Here is a 19,705-nt window from a genome sequence, read left to right as displayed (position 1 = left end):
GTTGTGAGGATACACTGCTATGCCCTGAAGCATCAGCCAAGGAAGGTAAATTTTTGTGGGTTGGTGGGTGTAGATGAAACTCAGTGCGTTGCTTTCAGCTAAAGTGCAGTGAGCCAGAAGGGTCTTCAACAACACAAAACAGGGATTGCCAAAAAGCTGGCGAGGTGAGGGCCTTGCTCCAAATGCTGCTGAGGACTACAAGTCATGCCTGCTTTGATCCAGTACCCAGGGCTTGGAAAGGTAGTGCACTGAGCATTAACACAGACCTCCCCACCCAAGTCTTTCTGCTGAACTCAGGAAAAAAGGTAAGGTAAAGGTACCCCTGCCCGTACGGGCCAGTCTTGCCAGACTCTAGGGTTGTGCGCTCATCTCACTCTAAAGGCCGGGAGCCAGCGCTGTCCGAAGACACTTCCGGGTCACGTGGCCAGCGTGACAAGCTGCATCTGACGAGCCAGCGCAGCACACGGAACGCCGTTTACCTTCCCGCTGGTAAGCGGTCCCTATTTATCTACTTGCACCCAAGGGTGCTTTCGAACTGCTAGGTTGGCAGGCACTGGGACCGAACGACGGGAGCGCACCCCACCGCGGGGATTCGAACCGCCGACCTTTCGATCGGCAAGTCCTAGGTGCTGAGGCTTTAACCCACAGCGCCACCCACGTCCCTTGAACTCAGGAAAGAGGAGCGTTAAAAGGTATCTCTTCCTGCATTTGTGGAGGCATCAAAGAGAAAAAACACAAAACTTTGCCAGTGACACCAAAAAGACTGAGACATAAAGGATGGGTGGTTCAAGGACACTGTTCAGTACATGCATCCTAAAGGTGCTCTGCTAGGTTGACAGCTTTTTCACACCAAATTTTGACCAAGTGGAGCAGACGGCAGAGGAGGTGCTTGAAAGACAGGTGTAAAACCTGCACTGATCAGGATGCTCATATGAATCACAAATGCCTCTAGATAAAATATATATTTCACATATTAATGTAAGTGGCACAAGAGAGATACAGAAATGATTTGAACTTTGTATGTTCAAACACATTGAGACTAGAATTATTGGCAGAAGAAAGCTAGATTTTATTACAGTAACTGCTCTGTTATTAGAAAGCTGAAGGGCATTGATTTTAAGACCACTGACAATGTTCTATCCATGTATTAATGTTCATAATGGAAGCAGGGAATAAGCTGCCCAGGGTAATTTATCTTGAAATTATACTTACCACCACTCAAGCACTGACATCTGCATGGAAGAAAGTGTCTTAACCCTAACCATGTCTACTAAAAAATAACTCCTAATAAATTTAATGGAGCTTACTTCCAGAGAACAACCAAACACCAACACTTGACACTAGTGTCAGAAGGCCTGCACTGGCTTCCTGTCTGCTACCAAGCCAGGTTTAAGGTTCTTATACTAGTGTACAGAGCCCTGAATCACTTGGGCCCAGAATAACTTAACAACCAATTTACCCTGTACACCCCAAATCAATCAGTGAGATTGTCAGGGGAGCAATAATAGTGGTTCCCTATGGGCCAGAATCAGGACGCGGGTGGCGCTGTAGGTTAAAGCCTCAGCGCCTAGGACTTGCCGATCGCATGGTCGGCGGTTCGAATCCCCGCGGCGGGGTGCGCTCCCATCGTTCGGTCCCAGCGCCTGCCAACCTAGCAGTTCGAAAGCACCTCCGGGTGCAAGTAGATAAATAGGGACCGCTTACTAGCGGGAAGGTAAACGGCGTTTCCGTGTGCTGCGCTGGCTCGCCAGATGCAGCTTGTCACGCTGGCCACGTGACCCAGAAGTGTCTTCGGATAGCGCTGGCCCCCGGCCTCTTAAGCGAGATGAGCGCGCAACCCCAGATTCTGGCAAGACTGGCCCGTACAGGCAGGGGTACCTTTACCTTTACTTATGGGCCAGAATCACAACTCATGTCAACAAGGAGTTGTGCTATAGAACAGGTGTCGGCAACCTAAGGCCCATGAGCCACAAGCGGCCCACAGGGGTCATTTAAGCGGCCCACGGGCTGCCCCCAAACTGAGCCACCTGCTTGGCGAGTCCACAGCGTGCTGTGCTAAACCAGCACGGCATGGGGACTCGCTTCCGTGGTGCCGAAAATCGCGTCTGCGCAGATGCCAGAAATGGCAGGGGCACGTGCGCGCGATCTGGCCCACAGAGGGATCTTCACTGGAGTGAACCGCCCCAGGCAAGGTAAACCTTGCCAACCCCTGCTATAGAACTCCCTCTCACAAAAAGTTAGGCAACATTCCTACTGAGTTTCAAAGGCCTGGTCAGGAGGCTTTTGCCCCCTGAAAGCTTTTCAGATGGTTCTACATAAATAAAAATAAAAATGAGATTTTACATTATTGAGATGTTATTTTTAGAGATTTAATTAATGTTTAAAATTTTGCATATTGTATATTTTATTGTTACAAGGCACTTTGAGACCTATATGGTGAAAAACAGTATAATTTTAAAAAGAAATAAGTGGAGTTAGGATTGTAACCTAAGTCAATTAACTGGCCTTGAGCAGCAGCTTGGTTCATTTCATATTCTTATTTTTTTAAGGAATTGAATGTATCTGCACTGACATTTTGCAGGGATACCAGCAAATACGTGAGTAGGCAAATGAAGAGATTTTAGTGAAAATGATTCAAAAAAATCTCTACTCAAAGATATGTAAAAGGATATTTCCTCACCCACATCTTCAGTGCAGAAAATGTCAGCATCTGTGACAAAAAAGGCAATGTGTGATGTATGTTTTTAAAGAGACTAAAATCATGCTATTAACCACATAAAGATTACTTTCTAATTGTACCCATGCAAAGGTCTTTAAAACAAATGTTCAGTAGTGATTAACTCTCTTCATGTGATTGGGAATCTACAGCAGTAGAAAATGAGCCAGGTTTCTGAACTTGTTCTTTTCTTGATTAAAATAATCTTGATTAAAATAAAGCTCATTATTATTTAAAATAACCCAGTGAAGAAACCTGAATGGCTAGAAAACTGGCTATAATGGCAAGTTCTGCCATGAAGCTTAATGAAACCTTGACAAGCTGGCTTTGCTCTATTATTCCTATTACCTTTGAACTGCAACATTCTCTACCGTAATGTTTGTGGGAGTTTAATCACCAGTTTTGCCAAACTATTCCTTGAATTCTTTACTTTATCTTCTTGTTCTAGTTAAGGATGTAGATGACAGCCATAGCCACATGATATGAATCATCATAAGAGACTGACCGTTTTAAGTTTTCATCACACTGTGATTTAGTGGATAGACTCTTTGACGGCAAGAGCAGTAGCTGACATTGAGAAGGAACTGCAAACTTGATGAGACTATCAACAAGTGAATGAGTAGGGTTGCCATACATCTGGAATTTTCCAGACATAGCTGGTATTTGGCCCTCTTAAAAAGCTTCCAGGAAAAATCACTGAAATGTTCAGGAAAATCCAGATGCATGGCAGTCCATGTCGGAAGTGTAGATTTTGGCAAATTTCATTAAAAATAGCTCAAAAACTCTCTTTTTCCTATTCTTTCTTTTTTGAGATTTTGCAAAAAAAACAAAAAACTCAACACCCATTGTGTCCAGATTTTTGAAATACAGTGGTACCTCGGGTTAGTACTTAATTCGTTCCAGAGGTCCGTACTTAACCTGAAACTGTTCTTAACCTGAAGCACCACTTTAGCTAATGGGGCCTCCTGCCGCTGCCGGGCCGCTGGAGCACAATTTCTGTTCTCATCCTGAAGCAAAGTTCTTAACCTGAAGCACTATTTCTGGGTTAGCGGAGTCTGTAACCTGAAGCATATGTAACCCGAGGTACCACTGTATGGCAAGTTATGAGAATCCTCTGAAGCTATAGCACAATTTTGAAAGTCAGCTGTAGCTCCCCCTCCCTGCTTTATCCTCCTCAGATCTTCTGTACATGAAATATGCATACAGTGCAGCTAAAATCCAGCCATGTCCTGAATTAGAAAGGAACAAACCATTTGCATGACCCAGGCACATATGGAACACTTTGTGCCAATGGAGATTGACAGTAGAAACAAGGCACAGGAGACCATTGGCTGGATTAAATTAGGACACAAATTTATTGTTTTCATATGTAAACCAGTGGCAAAAGGCACTGGATAAGCATCCACCTTCAACCAAACCACCTGCAGGTTGAACCCGAGATGGGTGGACCCTGGCATGAAGGTTGCCCCTGGACATGGGTCAAATGTGACTTTCCTGCCAGTGCCTCCTCACGGAAAGGATGCTATGGCCCCCTGTTTGGGCTCCCAGATAGCTCTGCCACTTTAACGGGGTACCCTGGTTTTAAAGGATACTACCCACTGCCTTAAATGCCCATGTTGTGGTGTTTGCTATGAGGCAGGCAAAAACCTGTAGACGGGTCAATCTGTCTGCAGGTGACACTCCCTCTTGGCCCCAAATACAGCAACTGAGTAATCCATAGCAATGCCCATACACAGTTCAGCTTGCTCACCATCAGGCTGAAGCACACATGCAAATATAAAAGGGGCAGGAGGGCAGATGATCCAGTGACAATCAGATCCATGCAGGACAAGAGGCTGGGCACCAGGCACCGCACCCCTTCAAAGGAAGGAGACAGTCCCAGTACCTGCCCAAGTCTTACCTCCTGATTGGCCGGGAGAGTGCCTGGCTTCCTGCCGGAAATGCGTGACCAGAAGGGAAGGCTATGCATCCACCTCCAGCCACGCGCTTGGACCCCTCCTCCCCTTGCATCAGCCCCCAATGTGCTCTGCACCAGGCAACATATGGTGGCCACACGCAATCTGGTGGCAGACCTTTGTTGTTATCCTGTTATAACCCAGAGACAAAGCAGAGCGTGCATTTCAGTCCTATCTCATGGCCTCCCATTTGCACATGCCCCTGCATGTCTGGCAAAAATGAGAAAGAGTTGAATACATGTAGAGCTTTCATGGAACTCTGTGTGGTGCTGTGAAGCCCAAACCATCAGCTTATTATCTGGGCTTCAAAGTACCATGCATCCTACACAGTTTAATTTCAAAACATGTGGGAAGGAACAAGTCATGTGATATAATGTGACAGACAGATGGGCAGCCATGCCTACAGATGGTGGGAAAGATAGATACCTAGGTAAGGTAAAGGTAAAGGGCCCCTGGAAGGTAAAGGACCCCTGGAAAGTTAAGTCCAGTCAAAAGCATCTATGGGGTGCAGCGCTCATCTCACTTCAGGCCGAGGGAGCTGATGTTTGTCCACAGACAGCTTCCCGGGTCATGTGGCCAGCATGACTAAACTGCTTCTGGCGCAACGGGACACTGTGCCAGAGCACACAGAAACGCCATTTACCTTCCTGCTGCAGTGGTACCTATTTATCTGCTCAGACTGGTATGCTTTCAAACTGCTAGGTTGGCAGGAGCTGGGACAAAGCAACGGCAGCTCACCCCATCACATAGATTTGAGCCACCAACCTTCTGATCAGCAAGCCCCAGAAGCTCAGTGGTTTAGACCACAGCGCCTAGCCTGCATGCCGGAACCAATTCCCCACTGCTGCTCTATGTGATTCTTTTTCTTTTATGTGATTATCTTGGGATAAGTACCAGAACAAATACTGACTTTAGCTCTGGAAAAAAATCAAAATGTGATGCAGTGGAGAACACTTGCTTTGGTACCTATCTTCTATGGAATCTGGAAGGAACAGGACATGTGTAGCCCTCAAAATCAGATGGTCTGGAATGAGTGCTTACATGCACTCTGTAGAAGCACCATATGGAGCTATTGTTTTGAAACTGCTTTGCTCAAGAATTGGTTTGGTGAGAAAATTGGGTAGAGTGACTAGCCATATAGTTAGTGTGTTACCATGACAGTTGCTACTAGTCACTGGTCCTATTGGTGCCCTTAGGGCATCCAGCTGCTCATGTTTGAAAATAGGATGCTAGACGTGATAGACCACATTCTGATCCGCCAGGACTGTTCTTATGTACTTATGAGTTCTGGCTGTCAGTAGGAATTTATTTAGAGGCTTACTAGTTACTTTTAGACATGCTTCTGCGTTAAGTTGGATCTTATCAATTTTCCAGAGATTAGTATTTCTCTCACCCATATATGGTTGTTACAAACTTTATACTAACACATGGATGCTGATGATGACCCTATAAGAAAGTGGAAGTGCCACTGGTTCTCAAACTCTGTCTTAGCCTCCCCAGAACTCAAGTTGTACAATAAAGGCACCATGGCAACCAGCTATGGTTTGAAAATGTTCATGAAAATGTACACAGGATATGCAAATTATACTAAATAGCAACTTCAAGCTCATAGTATATTATTTTGATGTGGTTACCAGCACTGACCAAATTTCCTATACCTACTGTAAACAGAAAGTCCAAGTGCCTTCAGGATAACAGTTAATATTAAGGCATCACAGAGTAATCAGTGCTACCTACTAGACCTGTGAAACAAAAGGAGCACATGCTCAAAAATGCTTATGCATGAAGTATTATTGGGCACAGCCACAGCAAATGTCACTTCACACATTTTAAACCCTTCCTGCTTTTTTTTTCTATCTGGAGTTTCTATATGCTCACAGCAAGAACGTTTAATGCATTCTAGCTCTAGAGAGTAGATGGTGGCCGGCTCCTTTGGAATTTCTACATTCGAATTGGCACAGACGGAAGCTAGTGAGCCACCCAAATTATTTTGGGTGGCTCACAGTCTTTCTATTTCAAGACTCTTCTGTGTAAAATGACAGGAAGCTTTCCGGCATTTTGGAGCCAAACCTCAGAAAGAGCCTGGTAATTCAGTTTGTCCTAAAAGGGTCCTGATTAAGGACTATCCAGCCTTGGCCACACTGCACACACATCTTTGGTATTTGGTATTTGTATGCAGGCAAGGACGAAGGGCACGTTTGCAAAATCAATTGTGTGCAGTTTTTATATTTACTGCACTTTTACCACATATGTCATTTATTACACAGTGGAAAACCGTTAAATGCACAGTAGTTGTGCCAAGTGGCATTATGCTTTTAACAGCTTTATTCGTTTAACAGCTCCAGTCTCATTATATTTTGCCATGTGGTACATGAGATTTTTATTCATTTAACAGTGTAAGAGGGCTCCATGGCATTTTCCTTTTATGTATTTCATATTGTGCCTGGGCTCTTGCCTTTTCTGTGAGCATTAGCCCACAGGCTGCACTGAAAACAAGTGGTGCAACAGGAGACATGACGATTTAGAAGAGGAGGAAGAAAATGAGCATGAGAAAAATTTGGATCCTCCTCATATACAAATCCATGTAACACATTAGAATAAATTCAATATTTCTGTGAATGATGGTAACAGTTACTTTCAGCATTTTATAATGCTTCCATTTCATATTTTTTAAATCTACAAGGAATACAGTGATCAATCAATCTGTGGTTTTCTGTTGGCTTCCCATACGACAATTGTTTAAGGAATCAAACAACTGTTAAGGAATCAAATCTGTTAAATGTGTACAACACTATAATTTCAGGGGTTCTTGATTTACTGCACCAGGTGGAGGACAGGGAAGCAGTTTATGGTCCCGTTTCTTTTTTTTTTACTTTTCAGTTAAAGGAAGATAATCTGATTTGTCTTTGCTAGCCATTCACTTTAAAGAGGCAGAAAGAAATTATTTAGGAGCAAAAAGACAAAGTGCAATGGATTCTCCAGGGATCATTGATGTTGTTACTAATGCTGCAACCGATATACTTTAATGATGGGGGGAGGGACGGGTCCAATTTCAACCTTGAAGCTTTCTCTGCTCTTTCAAAAAGAACCCCCTACTCACCTGACTTTTATTGGCAGCCACTTTGGCAAACAGAGCCTGAGACACCTTGGCCCTTTTCATCTCCTGTTGGATCTCGTCATAAATGGCAGCTGTGATGTTGATGTTGGCTCCGTCCACCTTAATGGGGAGGTCTGTTGTCGGTGTCGAGGTTTTGGCCTACCGAGAGACCATGAAAATAATAATTAAAAAAGTGCTGCTTTCAGCCCAGCCATCTGTGCAGAAATTATCAAAGGATTTCAGTCAGCTGATGCCAAACTGCATTAGCTACAGAGGGACACTTCCTGTCCATTATTCTAATCAGGTTAATTGTGATTGGAAATAATTGCAGTGCATTCCTATAGGACGTTCACGGTCCTCTCTCCCTCTCCCTCCCTTCCCCCCTCTCTTCACACACAGAGCTCGCTCGCTCTCAACACACATAGAAGCACATATACCAAAAAACTGAAAGGTTATATAGCAGAAGAATTAAATCCCAGGCAGTCACTTGATGGGGCTAGCCAGAAAATACAATATAATACATACATGAGTATTTGGACTTTTGCTTTTTCTCCCCATAAAACTGCATACCTTGGAGGAAGAGCCAATTCTTCCAGAAAAAATGAGTAAATGCATAGAGGTCTCTAAATAATAAATTATTACTCAATTTAATGCACTCCCTCAAGTCTCTCTCATCCTTTATTAAAGCTATATGTATGTCATTTGAGTATGTATGGTTTCCCATCATTATGCTGCCCAGATAGTCACCTAATTTCACCTAGGAAATCAGTGAGAATGAACAAAAATTCATAACACCAGGCTTCACAGTATGTGTGGTGTGCTGCCCTTGGTCTCCTAAACTCATATTGCAGTTCTGCATATTCCAGTGCACTCCTTTTAATTGAATGACTTCCAATCAACTTCTGGGACAAATGAAGGACAATAAACAGAGAATATTGGCACTTCCACTTACTAAGCCATCAGAGAACAAGAAGTTAGGAATGGAGGGGGAAAGGTCATTACCCCAAAACCAGAAACCAGATGAAAACCTGTTCAGACTGGCTGCTAGTTTCAGCAGTACAAGTCAGATACATCACTGAAACTGCCAAGTAACCTATATAGTGGAATCTTGGGTTGCAAACGTGATCGGTGTGGGAGGCGTGTTCACAACCCACAGCACCGTTCTGGAACTTCCGGGTTCGATGCGTCCGTATCCCGAAAACACGCAACCCGCAGCGTTGGCAACCCGAGGTCTGACTGTATTGCACAGGCTATTCTATCTAACAGCAGTTATCTGCACACAGCAGCAATCTAGGACACCAATCTAGCAAGCTTTTTATGGAACTGAAACATTAAATTAAGCTAACGTGTATATAGAAAAAGACTGTAATGTCATTTCTCCCATGCTGGCACCTTAAAACAGCCTGATTTAGGGAGGTACTGAATATAAATAGTATGTTTAACCCAGAGATGTTCCCCTCAGCCCACATGCAGAACACAGCCAGATTTTATCCAGCCCTCTGGGTCTTCTTCCACCTATCAGCTGCTCAGCAGTGAGCAGCTAAGAGGGGGAAATGTTCTGACTTTTTGTGAAGTATGCAACTGCAGTTCCTTCCTCTGCAAGATCAAAGCAGAGGGGAAAGGTCTCAACAGAGGTAGACCTATATTGCCTAGAAAAATGCAAGATGTGTTCCTTCAGTTTGGAGTTGCATGCAATTTTGGAAGTATAATTGCAATTCCACCATCGGCAGTAAAGTGGGTGGGTATAAGGATCAAATCTTCTTTGTTGTGACACCAAGATTATAGAATGAACTCCTGAAAGAGGCCTGCCTGGTTTCCGGTCTCTGCTCAGTTTTCAACAGACAATACAAATATGTTTTATTTATTTCTCTTTCTGACAGAGACTGCGACCCAGTTTCCACATGCCCTGAATGAGTTCCCAGAGTGAATACTGCAGCTACCCAGGGCTATGCCATGGTTTGGTTTGGGATTACCGTATTTTTTGCTCTATAAGACTCACTTTTTCCCTCCTAAAAAGTAAGGGGAAATGTGTGTGTGTCTTATGGAACGAATGCAGGCTGCGCAGCTATCCCAGAAGCCAGAACAGCAAGAGGGAATGCTGCTTTCACTGCGCAGCGATCCCTCTTGCTGTTCTAGCTTCTGAGATTCAGAATATTTTTTTCTTCTTTTCCTCCTCCAAAAACTAGGTGTGTCTTGTGGTCTGGTGCGTCTTATAGAGCGAAAAATATGGTACATTACATGAGCTGTAAACCTAGTCTTCTTCATTTGTTGCATGTGGTTTGTCTGGGGGACAGATTCAGCTGCAACACGATAGCAAACATGGCTCAGTGCTGGGTAGGATAGCAGCAGCAGGACTGGGCAAAGAGCACAGTGGCCACAATCTTCACTCTGAGAGAATCTGCACATTAGTTTGTGTGTGCTAAGCCATGGTTTAGCTTAGTGTTTGAAAAAATTCTGGCACAGTAAGCAAACAAGAGTTTGGTGGGGCTGCTACTTAACTTTTTTATTTCATTTGTTTCTATATGAGTTTTTGATTTGTATTTTTATAATGGTTAATTTTTAAATGCTGTTTTCAGGAAGTTTTGTTGCCATTTCTTCAAACAGAAAAATGACAGAACTAAATAAATGTGTAGAATATAGACATTAACTAAATAAATTTACCACAGAATAAAGAAAGCAGCATTTAAACCTTTTCATGTTCAAAACCCCTGGACTCTTTTACTGGATTAGTTTGGCACAGGCCACGTAATATTAAGGACACATCTCAAAATAATAGTTTATCAATGTAAAGCCACAAACTAAGGATAACAACTAAAACAACAGGGAATACAATGGGGGTATTTACTGTATTTCTTGATACATTCTCAGATTACCCACCACACTGCAAAATCATATCACAGATTGGTATCTATGGAAACAACATTTTGTATATAGGATTAACTTTGGCACAGAACAAATTTGTCATTAATTTGTAATACATTTTCTCTTGTCTACCCATTTTGGCTGATTTTGAAGGCAGTCTCCTAGCATCAATATGTCCCTTCTAAGTGACAAGTCTTGGGTAGAAATCACATGTGCATTTTACAGCACTTTATAATTTAGGAATTTCCCCGTTTCAGTTAAGGTATACTACTAGTGCTGACAAATTATGTTTTTCCTGGGTGAGCTATCTTCTATATACAGTACACTCCTCCAGATAATGCAGAAGAAGGAGCTCCTTCACTTGGCTACCTTGGATGCAATCGACTCTTTATTCGCACATGAATATTCTCAGATATTAAGATTAACTTCTGAGACCCTTCAAGGGTGCCCCCTTTTTCAGAGTTAAGGCGAAAGAACTAATACAGGTGTGGCACCTTCTCTGTGGCATGCTCTGCCAAGGAGGGCAGCCTGGGAACTAATCCTAGAGCTTTCCAGCAACAAGCAAATGTTTTTTGTTTATTGCCACAGGCCTTTCACAATTACAATGACACACACAACTGATTGTTTTAAAAAAGAATCACTCTGCTTTTTTAGCAATTATACTAGTTTGCATATACACACACATATATAATAATAAAAAAATAAGTTTTCAATTACAATCCAATAATAGCCTCATTATAACAATACAAATTGAAGGGTCTCAGAAGTTAGGCTTCCGGTTCCGCTCTGCCTTAATGGAGGCAGCACCCACAACAGCGGGAGATCGTTGGCAAAGGAAAAACAACGATGATTGAGGGTAATTATCCTTGCAAATTCCCCCCAGGGACAGGGGTGAATGGGCTTCACACACAGTTTGTCTCGGTACCTGTCTCTCGCTCCGGCATGGATTGTGGGAGGCAGGGAGGCGCTGAGAACATATATATATTCTTTTAATTGTAAACCATCCTGAAAGTTGTGAAACTTGTTCTTGTTAGGTACTATGAGGATCTCAAGGCATCAGTGAAATGAGGAGGGAGGCAATTTTTCTCTGGCAGAGGGACTGTTGGAAACAAAATGCCTCCCTCTTGCTGTGAAGCCAGCAGAGAGGTAGGTCACAATGTGGCATGGAGATTAGGCCAACAAGGCCACAGGAAAAGGGCTGCCTTCAACAAGCATATTGATGGAATCTATTTCCCTGATGCAGATAAAATTCACTGGAACCAGGGCCAGCACATGCCACTTGTGTCCTTCTCAGCCACCCTCTGCTTTGGGGAGCAGTGCACCAGGCTCTGGGGTACCTAGACTTGCGCACCACTTTTGGCTCTAGCATGCGGCCCCCAAAGTTAAGTGCCACCAGGGGTACAGAGTCCTTTAGGAACCCTGGACGCGGACCATGTAGGGTATTAAAGCATCTTCACTTTGAATTATGCCCAGAAAACAACTAAAGTCCAGTGAAAGCTCTCAAATGCTGTGGCAAATCACAGTAAACGATCTAGCTGTTGTGTTCTGGATGAGCCGTATTTTCTAAATGCATTTTGCTACCAGCTGGTTGCAGTCACCTCAACAAATCCTTCATTATAACTCAAAAAAGGGCCTCTGCTGACTGCTTAAATCCTGGCTTGTCATTAGTTAGAAGAAGAACTGGATGACATTCCAATCAGTATGGCAATCATGGAGTAAAATCATAGACACTTAATGGAAAAGCTATGATGCTCACAGGCTACAATACGGTTCAGAGGATGCAGTGACTGCCTAGTTCTCTTCAAGCATACAGGGGAGATGTGTATGAGGAGCATTTTCTATCGCTGAAGAGACTGGAGTTACCCTCATTTCCATGGGCCTCCACATGCACATCAGTGTTGTGATACTTTCAATCACAGTTGATGTGCACAACCTGCCCCGCATTTGAATTCTTTCATGTAGTTCACTGAATTCTCATTCTTTATATTTGCAGCATTAAATACTAACTAGTTTCATCTGCAAAGTATTGCCAGAAGATAACATGACCCTGTTAGCTCAACTCCAAACCCTAAAAAATCAAGCTTCCAAGAAGCACTCAAGTGGACTGAATACCAGATGGGAAAATCCTAACAGGTCATCTCAAATGATGCCTGCCCGTCTGTTTCTGGATAACGGGACAATTGTGAAAGCAATTATAATAGGGTTGCACCTTACCTGGGGGGTTCTGGAGGAACTTGGACTGCTGGCAGCTGAAGACACCATGCTCACATTGGGGTTCATACTCCTCTCTCTCTCATCCTGATATATACGATCTCGTTCTGTCTCAGGCAGGTTGAGGAAATTCTGCATTGCCCTCAGATTTACCAGGAGGGACTGGGAAGCTGTTCTAGGGTCTTCTTCTTTACGCAGAATCTCTGATAGCAATCCCTGGTTCAAAAAATTAAAAAAAGGCCAAGTCTTTTTAAAAATGTGTTTATTGTAACCAGCCAGGTTGCAATGCTGAGACCCTTCATAAGGTGTTAAAGCACAGGGAATGTTTTGTAGAAACAAGCCTTGTTTTCTTGGGGCTGTGGTTTATTTAGGAGCATTTCTGTTCAGATTCTATCATATATTTAAGATCAACCTGAACAACGAGGTGCCAAAGAGGCAGGTGGGTCAGTGTAAAACTACCATTATAGCCAGGTGCCTCCTGAAACTATTTTAAGAACTATTAGTGCTCTCACTCTTACTGCTTCAGGCTGGAAACACTTGGCAGCCCTGTTCATCTTCAGGAATCTGCCAAGTTTGGTAAATTTAGTTCAGACATTTAAACAGCACAGGAGACTTATGAAGAAAAATGTTTGGCAGAGTTTGGATGTTACAGTTCATTCACTGCAAACCTGTCAATTCTTTCTAATGGGAGAAAATGCTGCAAATATGAGAAATTCTCAAGATACTTCATCTTAGAAATTAATAATTTGAAAATTGCTTGCTGCCTCATTTAGAAAGCCAAGATATGGCAATGTCCATATTCATCAAATACATCAAGCTTTTCTTTTACATGAAAGAAGCCAGAGGTTCAGTTCTTCGTATAGCATGTAGTTAGGCCCGCAGAAAGCTAGCATAAGATGTTCCTAAGCAATTGTCAGGGACTGGGCAGAGGAGGAATGGTGGAGACCTCCTCCCCATCTTGACCCTTCCAGGTAAGAGGAAGAAGAAGATAGTACAGTGGTACCTTGGGTTACAAACACCTCGAGTTACAAACACTTCGGGTTACAGAATCTGCTAACCTGGAAGTAGTACCTCAGTTTAAGAACTTTGCCCCAGAATGAGAACAGAAATCGGCGGCAGGAGGCCCCATTAACTAAAGTGGTACCTCAGGTTAAGAATGGTTTCAGGTTAAAAACGGACCTCCGGAACGAATTAGGTTCGTAACCAGAGGTACCACTGTATAGATTTACAACAGGGGTTTGAGGGAGGTAGCATCTCAGAGGCAGATGAGAGGAAAAGCTGGGAAACCATGGGAGAGCCAGGACAACACCCAGCTGACACATTGTCATTAGAAAGCACCCCAGACCCTCCATCTCCCAGAACCTGGCGAGCGCTAAAAGTAGGAGAGCAAAGAGCTCAAAGGCAGAGGGCACGTAGCAGCACCCGTAGAGGAGACAGTGAGAATGACGAATGAGGAAATGGGAGAGATGGGGGGGGGATTCACTCGGGACAACGCCATTATCCAAGAGGCTAGATTCTATAGCCTCTCTCTGTAAAGATTGAAATAAAAAAGGACGGCAACCAGCCGGAAGCCACTGACAGCATCCTGACAATAATCGGGATATAAATATTACTGATTACTAAGTAATTGCAAATATTGCTTTGAAACTTGTGCTACCATACGCTTTATGTCTTAGGAGAACAGATGATTATGTTTACTACAAAATTATGAAGTTTCTTCCTAAAAAGTCACACTATACCTAGTTAATAACTACAGTAGCTTTGCAAATAATTGATCAGACAAGAGACACCCAATCACTGCTTTCCTAATATTCTTCATCCTCCCTTCCGTGGGCAATCTACTCCCATCCTCAACACCTTCCCCTCTGGCAATATTTTCAACAATGACTGCTTATGTATCCTTTTTTGTATTTTAAATCCAATAGGGAAAGAGATCCAATATGTGCAGCCTCTTCTTTACTATGCTTTTCTATGTTTCTCAAGCTAGGGCAGCATCCTACAGAGTTATGGCACACGATACCACCACCCATCATTTCTGGACTTACAGGGCTAAGTAGCCTACAGCTTTTTGGAGGCCAGGAAACAGGTATGAAGAGTAATATCCTAGTTAACAGTCCTGGTAACGAGTCAGTACAGAAATCCTTCAATTTTTATTAGTCTCGGGAGGCAGAGCTTTATAAGTGGTCACCTTATTCGTACTTATAATTTTTAACTTAATTATTTATTAGTATTGGTTTGCTTAGGGAGCAATCCAAACCTCCAAAATTTGCTGTATATGTGTGTGATAGGATAAACAGTGAGTCCCTCTCCATTGGCTATGGAGAGGAGCTGTTGATGGAGGAAGGCTCTGCGGCAGTAGAGGCTTGTCATACAATTCAATCAAGTGGGAGCTACTTCCAGAGCTAGCCAGCATAAGCACCTGAAATGGGGTGTTTGGAGGAAAGGTCAGGGCTGCTCAGAACTATAAATGACCTGCTGGATCCTATGATGGCCCACTTTCCCTAAAGGATCCAGTGGAATCAGAAGACCATGAAAGCAGTTCAGCATTATCAAAGCATTTTCCCGTTTTTATTATTATTTTCAACTCTTTCCCATGTTACATTTACAAGAGTAACAAAGATGTGCAGAAGAACCACAAGATGATTCAGACTAGGAAATAGTTGAATGTGACTATTTTTTCCATGCAAAATTAATGTCTTAAAAATGAAATCTACTTCATTGCAAGGTTGAAAATAGGCTGTACTGACAGACTATGCTGATAACCCATGGCAAATAGATAATGAAGTCAGTAAAACAAAATATCATGAGAGCACTTATCATTTATGTTCATATAGTTCTGAAATGGTATATACAAATGCTAACCAACAATCGGGATTACAAACAAAAAGAATAAAGTGATGCTAAATAATCTGTTCAGCTTTTTCTCACCTGCAACAAATTAGGCTTTCAATATGCAAAGCATCTTCCTTCAAGAAAAACAAACGATCATGATTTCATTTAATTGTAATTTAATGAGGCATAATTTATTTTTAAAGTGATATACACCAGGTGTGTGGTAAGGGAACTGGCCCAGCCAGACAAACTGTAGTGATGCTATTTTTGAGAAATGCCTGGAGATAGCTGGAGATTGTTTTCATTTCTGCAAAGCATGTTTCTGCTACAGAGGACAAGCAGGAGGCGAAAACCCACAACATTTGTAATTTGCTATAAAATTCCATTGGCTAAATTAGCTCATATCAACAGAGCATTTTCTTAAGGGGGGGGGGGATTATACAGTAATAGCCATGCAACTCTAGACGTCCAATTCTGCATGTAGTTATGCAAGTTTAAGATCATCAGACATAAAAAACTGGGCAAAGGATCACTGCCCAAAATTCTACTGTATAGACCTAAACCTGTAACCATACCTTGTTTCTCAAATATTTATCTAATCTCAGGGAGACAACTCATAAAATAGCCGGCTATCTGGACAGGAATTGCCTTCCAACTTCAACATGACTGTTTTTTTAAAAAAGTGTTTTAAAAATGAAGGTGAGGGAAATTTTTTTTTAAGTGTGCTACATATAGGATTTGCAAATCTGGAATTCTGCACTTTTACAATGAGTCTTCAAAATGCCAGGTATTTGGGGCTTTACATTTTACAATATGTAATGTATTCGCAACAAATGATTTAGTTGCTCCTGCTAACGAAACCCCAAAATAATCATCAATGGTTCAATTGTGAGAACATTCTCTGCAACAACCAAAAGTGATAATAAGTTTATATTATCACTTTCAGTTGTTACAGAGAATGTTCTCACAATTGAACCATTAATGGCATAAATTTACACATTACAGCAGAATTGTGGGAGCTGATTTTTCATGGGCTCATTCCACATCACTGTTGCAGCAGCTGCTCACAACCACATGGAGACCAACATTTTCAAGAAGTGAACGTGAAGAACTGAGGCAAATAGCTGTGACAGGAGATAACGATTTAAGTCTTACTGACAAATTAAAAATGAACAAATCATGAGATCCAACTGGTATCCCCTCAACAGTTCTTGAAGCACTTGGAACTTGAAATTGATGGCCTTTGGAATAAAAATATGCAACTTGTCCCTAAAATCAGTCTGTACCTGAAGACCTGAAAAGCAGCCAATATACCATAAATTTTTAAAGGGATCAAGAAGGGAGACAGAAAACTGTCTGTTCCAGGGAAATTGGTGGGAAGTAACGATAAAATTGTCATGCATACAGAAGGATAAGGCTTGCTGAAAAAGAATCAACATGGCTTCTGCAAGAGTAAGTCCTGTCTCACTAATTGCTTAGTGTTCTTTGAGAGTGTCATGTGGATTGATCTGGTAGACATTGTATACTGGACTTTTCAAAAAGCTTATGACACAGACCCTCACCCAAAACGCAGGAGCGAACTTAGAAGTCCCCTCATAGATTGGTAGCTGGTTAAAGAACAATAAGAAGAGAGTAGCAATAAGCTGACAGTTCTTGCAACTGGGTGATGTAATCAGTGGGGTTTCAAACAAATCTGATTTAGGACCAGTAATTTTCAAGTTGTTCATAAATGATCTAGAGTGGGGGGCAAGCGACAAGGCGGCCAAGTTTACTGATGACACCAAATAATTTAGGATGCTGGCCTTTGACTACTACTTTCATGGTGTTGCTGTAACTTGTGAAGAGCTAACTGCAGTCCCCCAGTACTGTCCCAGGGCTAATATCAAAATAGGGATTCAATTACATTCAAAAATAAGACACTCCTAGTCTTGTGAACAGGAAATGCAAAGATGATTTACTGAAAAATCTCATCATTTAGAATCAAATAAAGAAACACCATTCAGTGGAGATTCAGCAAGATCATTTCTGTTATTTTCCATTTTGGATTTCTATGCTTTCAGGTCTGTTTGGATATGTGACAAAAATGCTGGGTTTCAGGTTTTTCAATACATTCAACACAATTCAATACATTCAACACAATTAAGATGTTAGCATTTAGCTATAGAAAACACTCGTGTCTAGCTCACTGACATTTTCACAGCACCCATATTTAAAGGACTAGTCTCTGATCTTATATAATAAAAGAGATAATTCTGTAACTGCTATGGAGTTACTATTATGACCATTATGTCTCGCAACATGTCCTCATTTTCAATACTGGTATTACTTTAAACTTTAATTCATTATCACATATTGGTTTGAGTCTGAATCTTAAAACTAATTTAACTAATGCTTAACGTATATATATCTCAGGAGATCTCTCCTTAGCCTTGGAACGGCAGCATTCAGGCTGATTTGAATAAAATGTATACAGTGTGCAATGATGGGAATTCAATTTTTATTATTAAAAATGAAATGTTTTACTCCTCAAAGAAAATGCTGCTATTACATTAGCTTAATAAAGTCTCTTTTTATTACAGTATCTCTTTTTAGGAAGGGCAGTGTGTGCTTGTGGAGCTCAGGGGAATTGTGAGGAAAGAGCAAAATAAACCACATGCAACTGCTAAGTATTGTATTTAATAAAGTAGACCGTTTTGAACGACGTCACAAAGGAAGCAACATATTTTGATATCCAAAATTCTTGCAACACATTTGCTTCCAAGAACCAGAATACATTTATGAGCTGGGAAGAAAGCAGAAGGCCATGTTCAGAAGGCCTAACTGTCCAGGGGTCCTTTTAATTTAAGACTTAATTTAAGTCTTTTAATTCTAACAACTTAAAAGGCTGCTATCCTATCTCCAATTTCCTGAGAATAAGTCCTATTGAATTCATACACCCTTCCCACCCACCCCCCTTGTGCCATAAAGCACTCAGCATGGAAAAAATTTCAGGCGATCAGAAAATTGCACAAAATTAGCTTCAGAAAATGGCTTTTGTAACTAATGTTAAGAGACATATGAACAATAACTATGGTGTACATTTTTATTTTAAAAAAATACTAGAGGTGTAAAGCAGCTACGAACTGGGTTTATATCTGTCACTTTAGGAAGCAGTCCAATCTGTTCCGAGTCACTCTGTGGTCTGTTTGATTCAATTCATGTTTTGAGTCTGAAGCCGATTTGTTAAAAACAAAGCTCTGTTTCCTAACAATCACTGTTACAGGGAATAAAAATAATGGCTGTAAATTTAGAAATGGATGGATTTTGCAGGCATGGCAGTCCCTCCAATTTGGATTAAGCCCACCAAATTACAGGCAAATACAGCCAGAGGGTAGTGGACCTGATACCTTTCGCAAGGCTCACCTAATGAGTCCCATCAGCCCATGTCCTGCGTGAGAGCTTCGGGTTGTGGAATGGGGCTTCTCCCCCGCTCCACTGAGAGCCAGTGTGGTGTAGTGGTTAAGAGTGGTAGTCACATAATCTGGGGAACCGGGTTCGCGTCTCCGCTCCTCCACATGCAGTTGCTGGGTGACCTTGGGCCAGTCACACTTCTTTGAAGTCTCTCAGCCCCACTCACCTCACAGAGTGTTTGTTGTGGGGGAGGAAGGGAAAGGAGATTGTTAGCCGCTTTGAGACTCCTGAAGGGGAGTGAAAGGCGGGATATCAGATCCAAACTCTTCTTCTTCTTCTTCTCCCCCTACACACCCTCAAAATTGGCTCAACAGGTAGGGAGAACCCCCAGAACAGTGTATTTTACCTTGAGGAAAGAGATTTGGGGGGAGGATGCAGTAATAATCACCTTTCCTGAAGGCTTGAACCCTACCAAATTTCAGAAGGGTGACCACAGTAGTTTTCCTACAAAGACAGCTGTTGCAGTTGGGGGAATATAAAAAAGGAATCACTTAAGCTCACTTAGCATTTTGTGGGGAATTGGTCTGAAAATTTCAGACAAGAGAATGGTGCCCCTGTGTAGCAAGCGTGGCAAACTGCACA

At 42.2% G+C, this 19,705-nt stretch overlaps 1 protein-coding gene across 2 annotated transcripts in view; it reads right to left on the bottom strand.

Annotated features, from left to right (window-relative positions):
- SATB2 (SATB homeobox 2) overlaps positions 1-19,705 on the bottom strand; it is a 122,640-nt gene that overhangs the window by 30,805 nt on the left and 72,130 nt on the right. Inside the window, exons 8-9 of one of the 2 annotated variants that reach the window (XM_083408818.1) lie at positions 12,845-13,057; positions 7,772-7,927 (exon numbers count right to left, since the gene is read on the bottom strand). In XM_083408818.1, the coding sequence (XP_083264944.1) occupies positions 7,772-7,927; positions 12,845-13,057 (369 nt within the window). The remainder of the gene's footprint in view (positions 1-7,771; positions 7,928-12,844; positions 13,058-19,705) is intronic. The other variant, XM_083408819.1, reaches the window with a different exon arrangement.

The sequence above is a fragment of the Podarcis tiliguerta genome, assembly GCF_965153285.1.
Source record: "Podarcis tiliguerta genome assembly, chromosome: 1".
NCBI lineage: Eukaryota > Metazoa > Chordata > Lepidosauria > Squamata > Lacertidae > Podarcis > Podarcis tiliguerta.
This window is presented reverse-complemented; position numbering and strand designations above follow the sequence as displayed.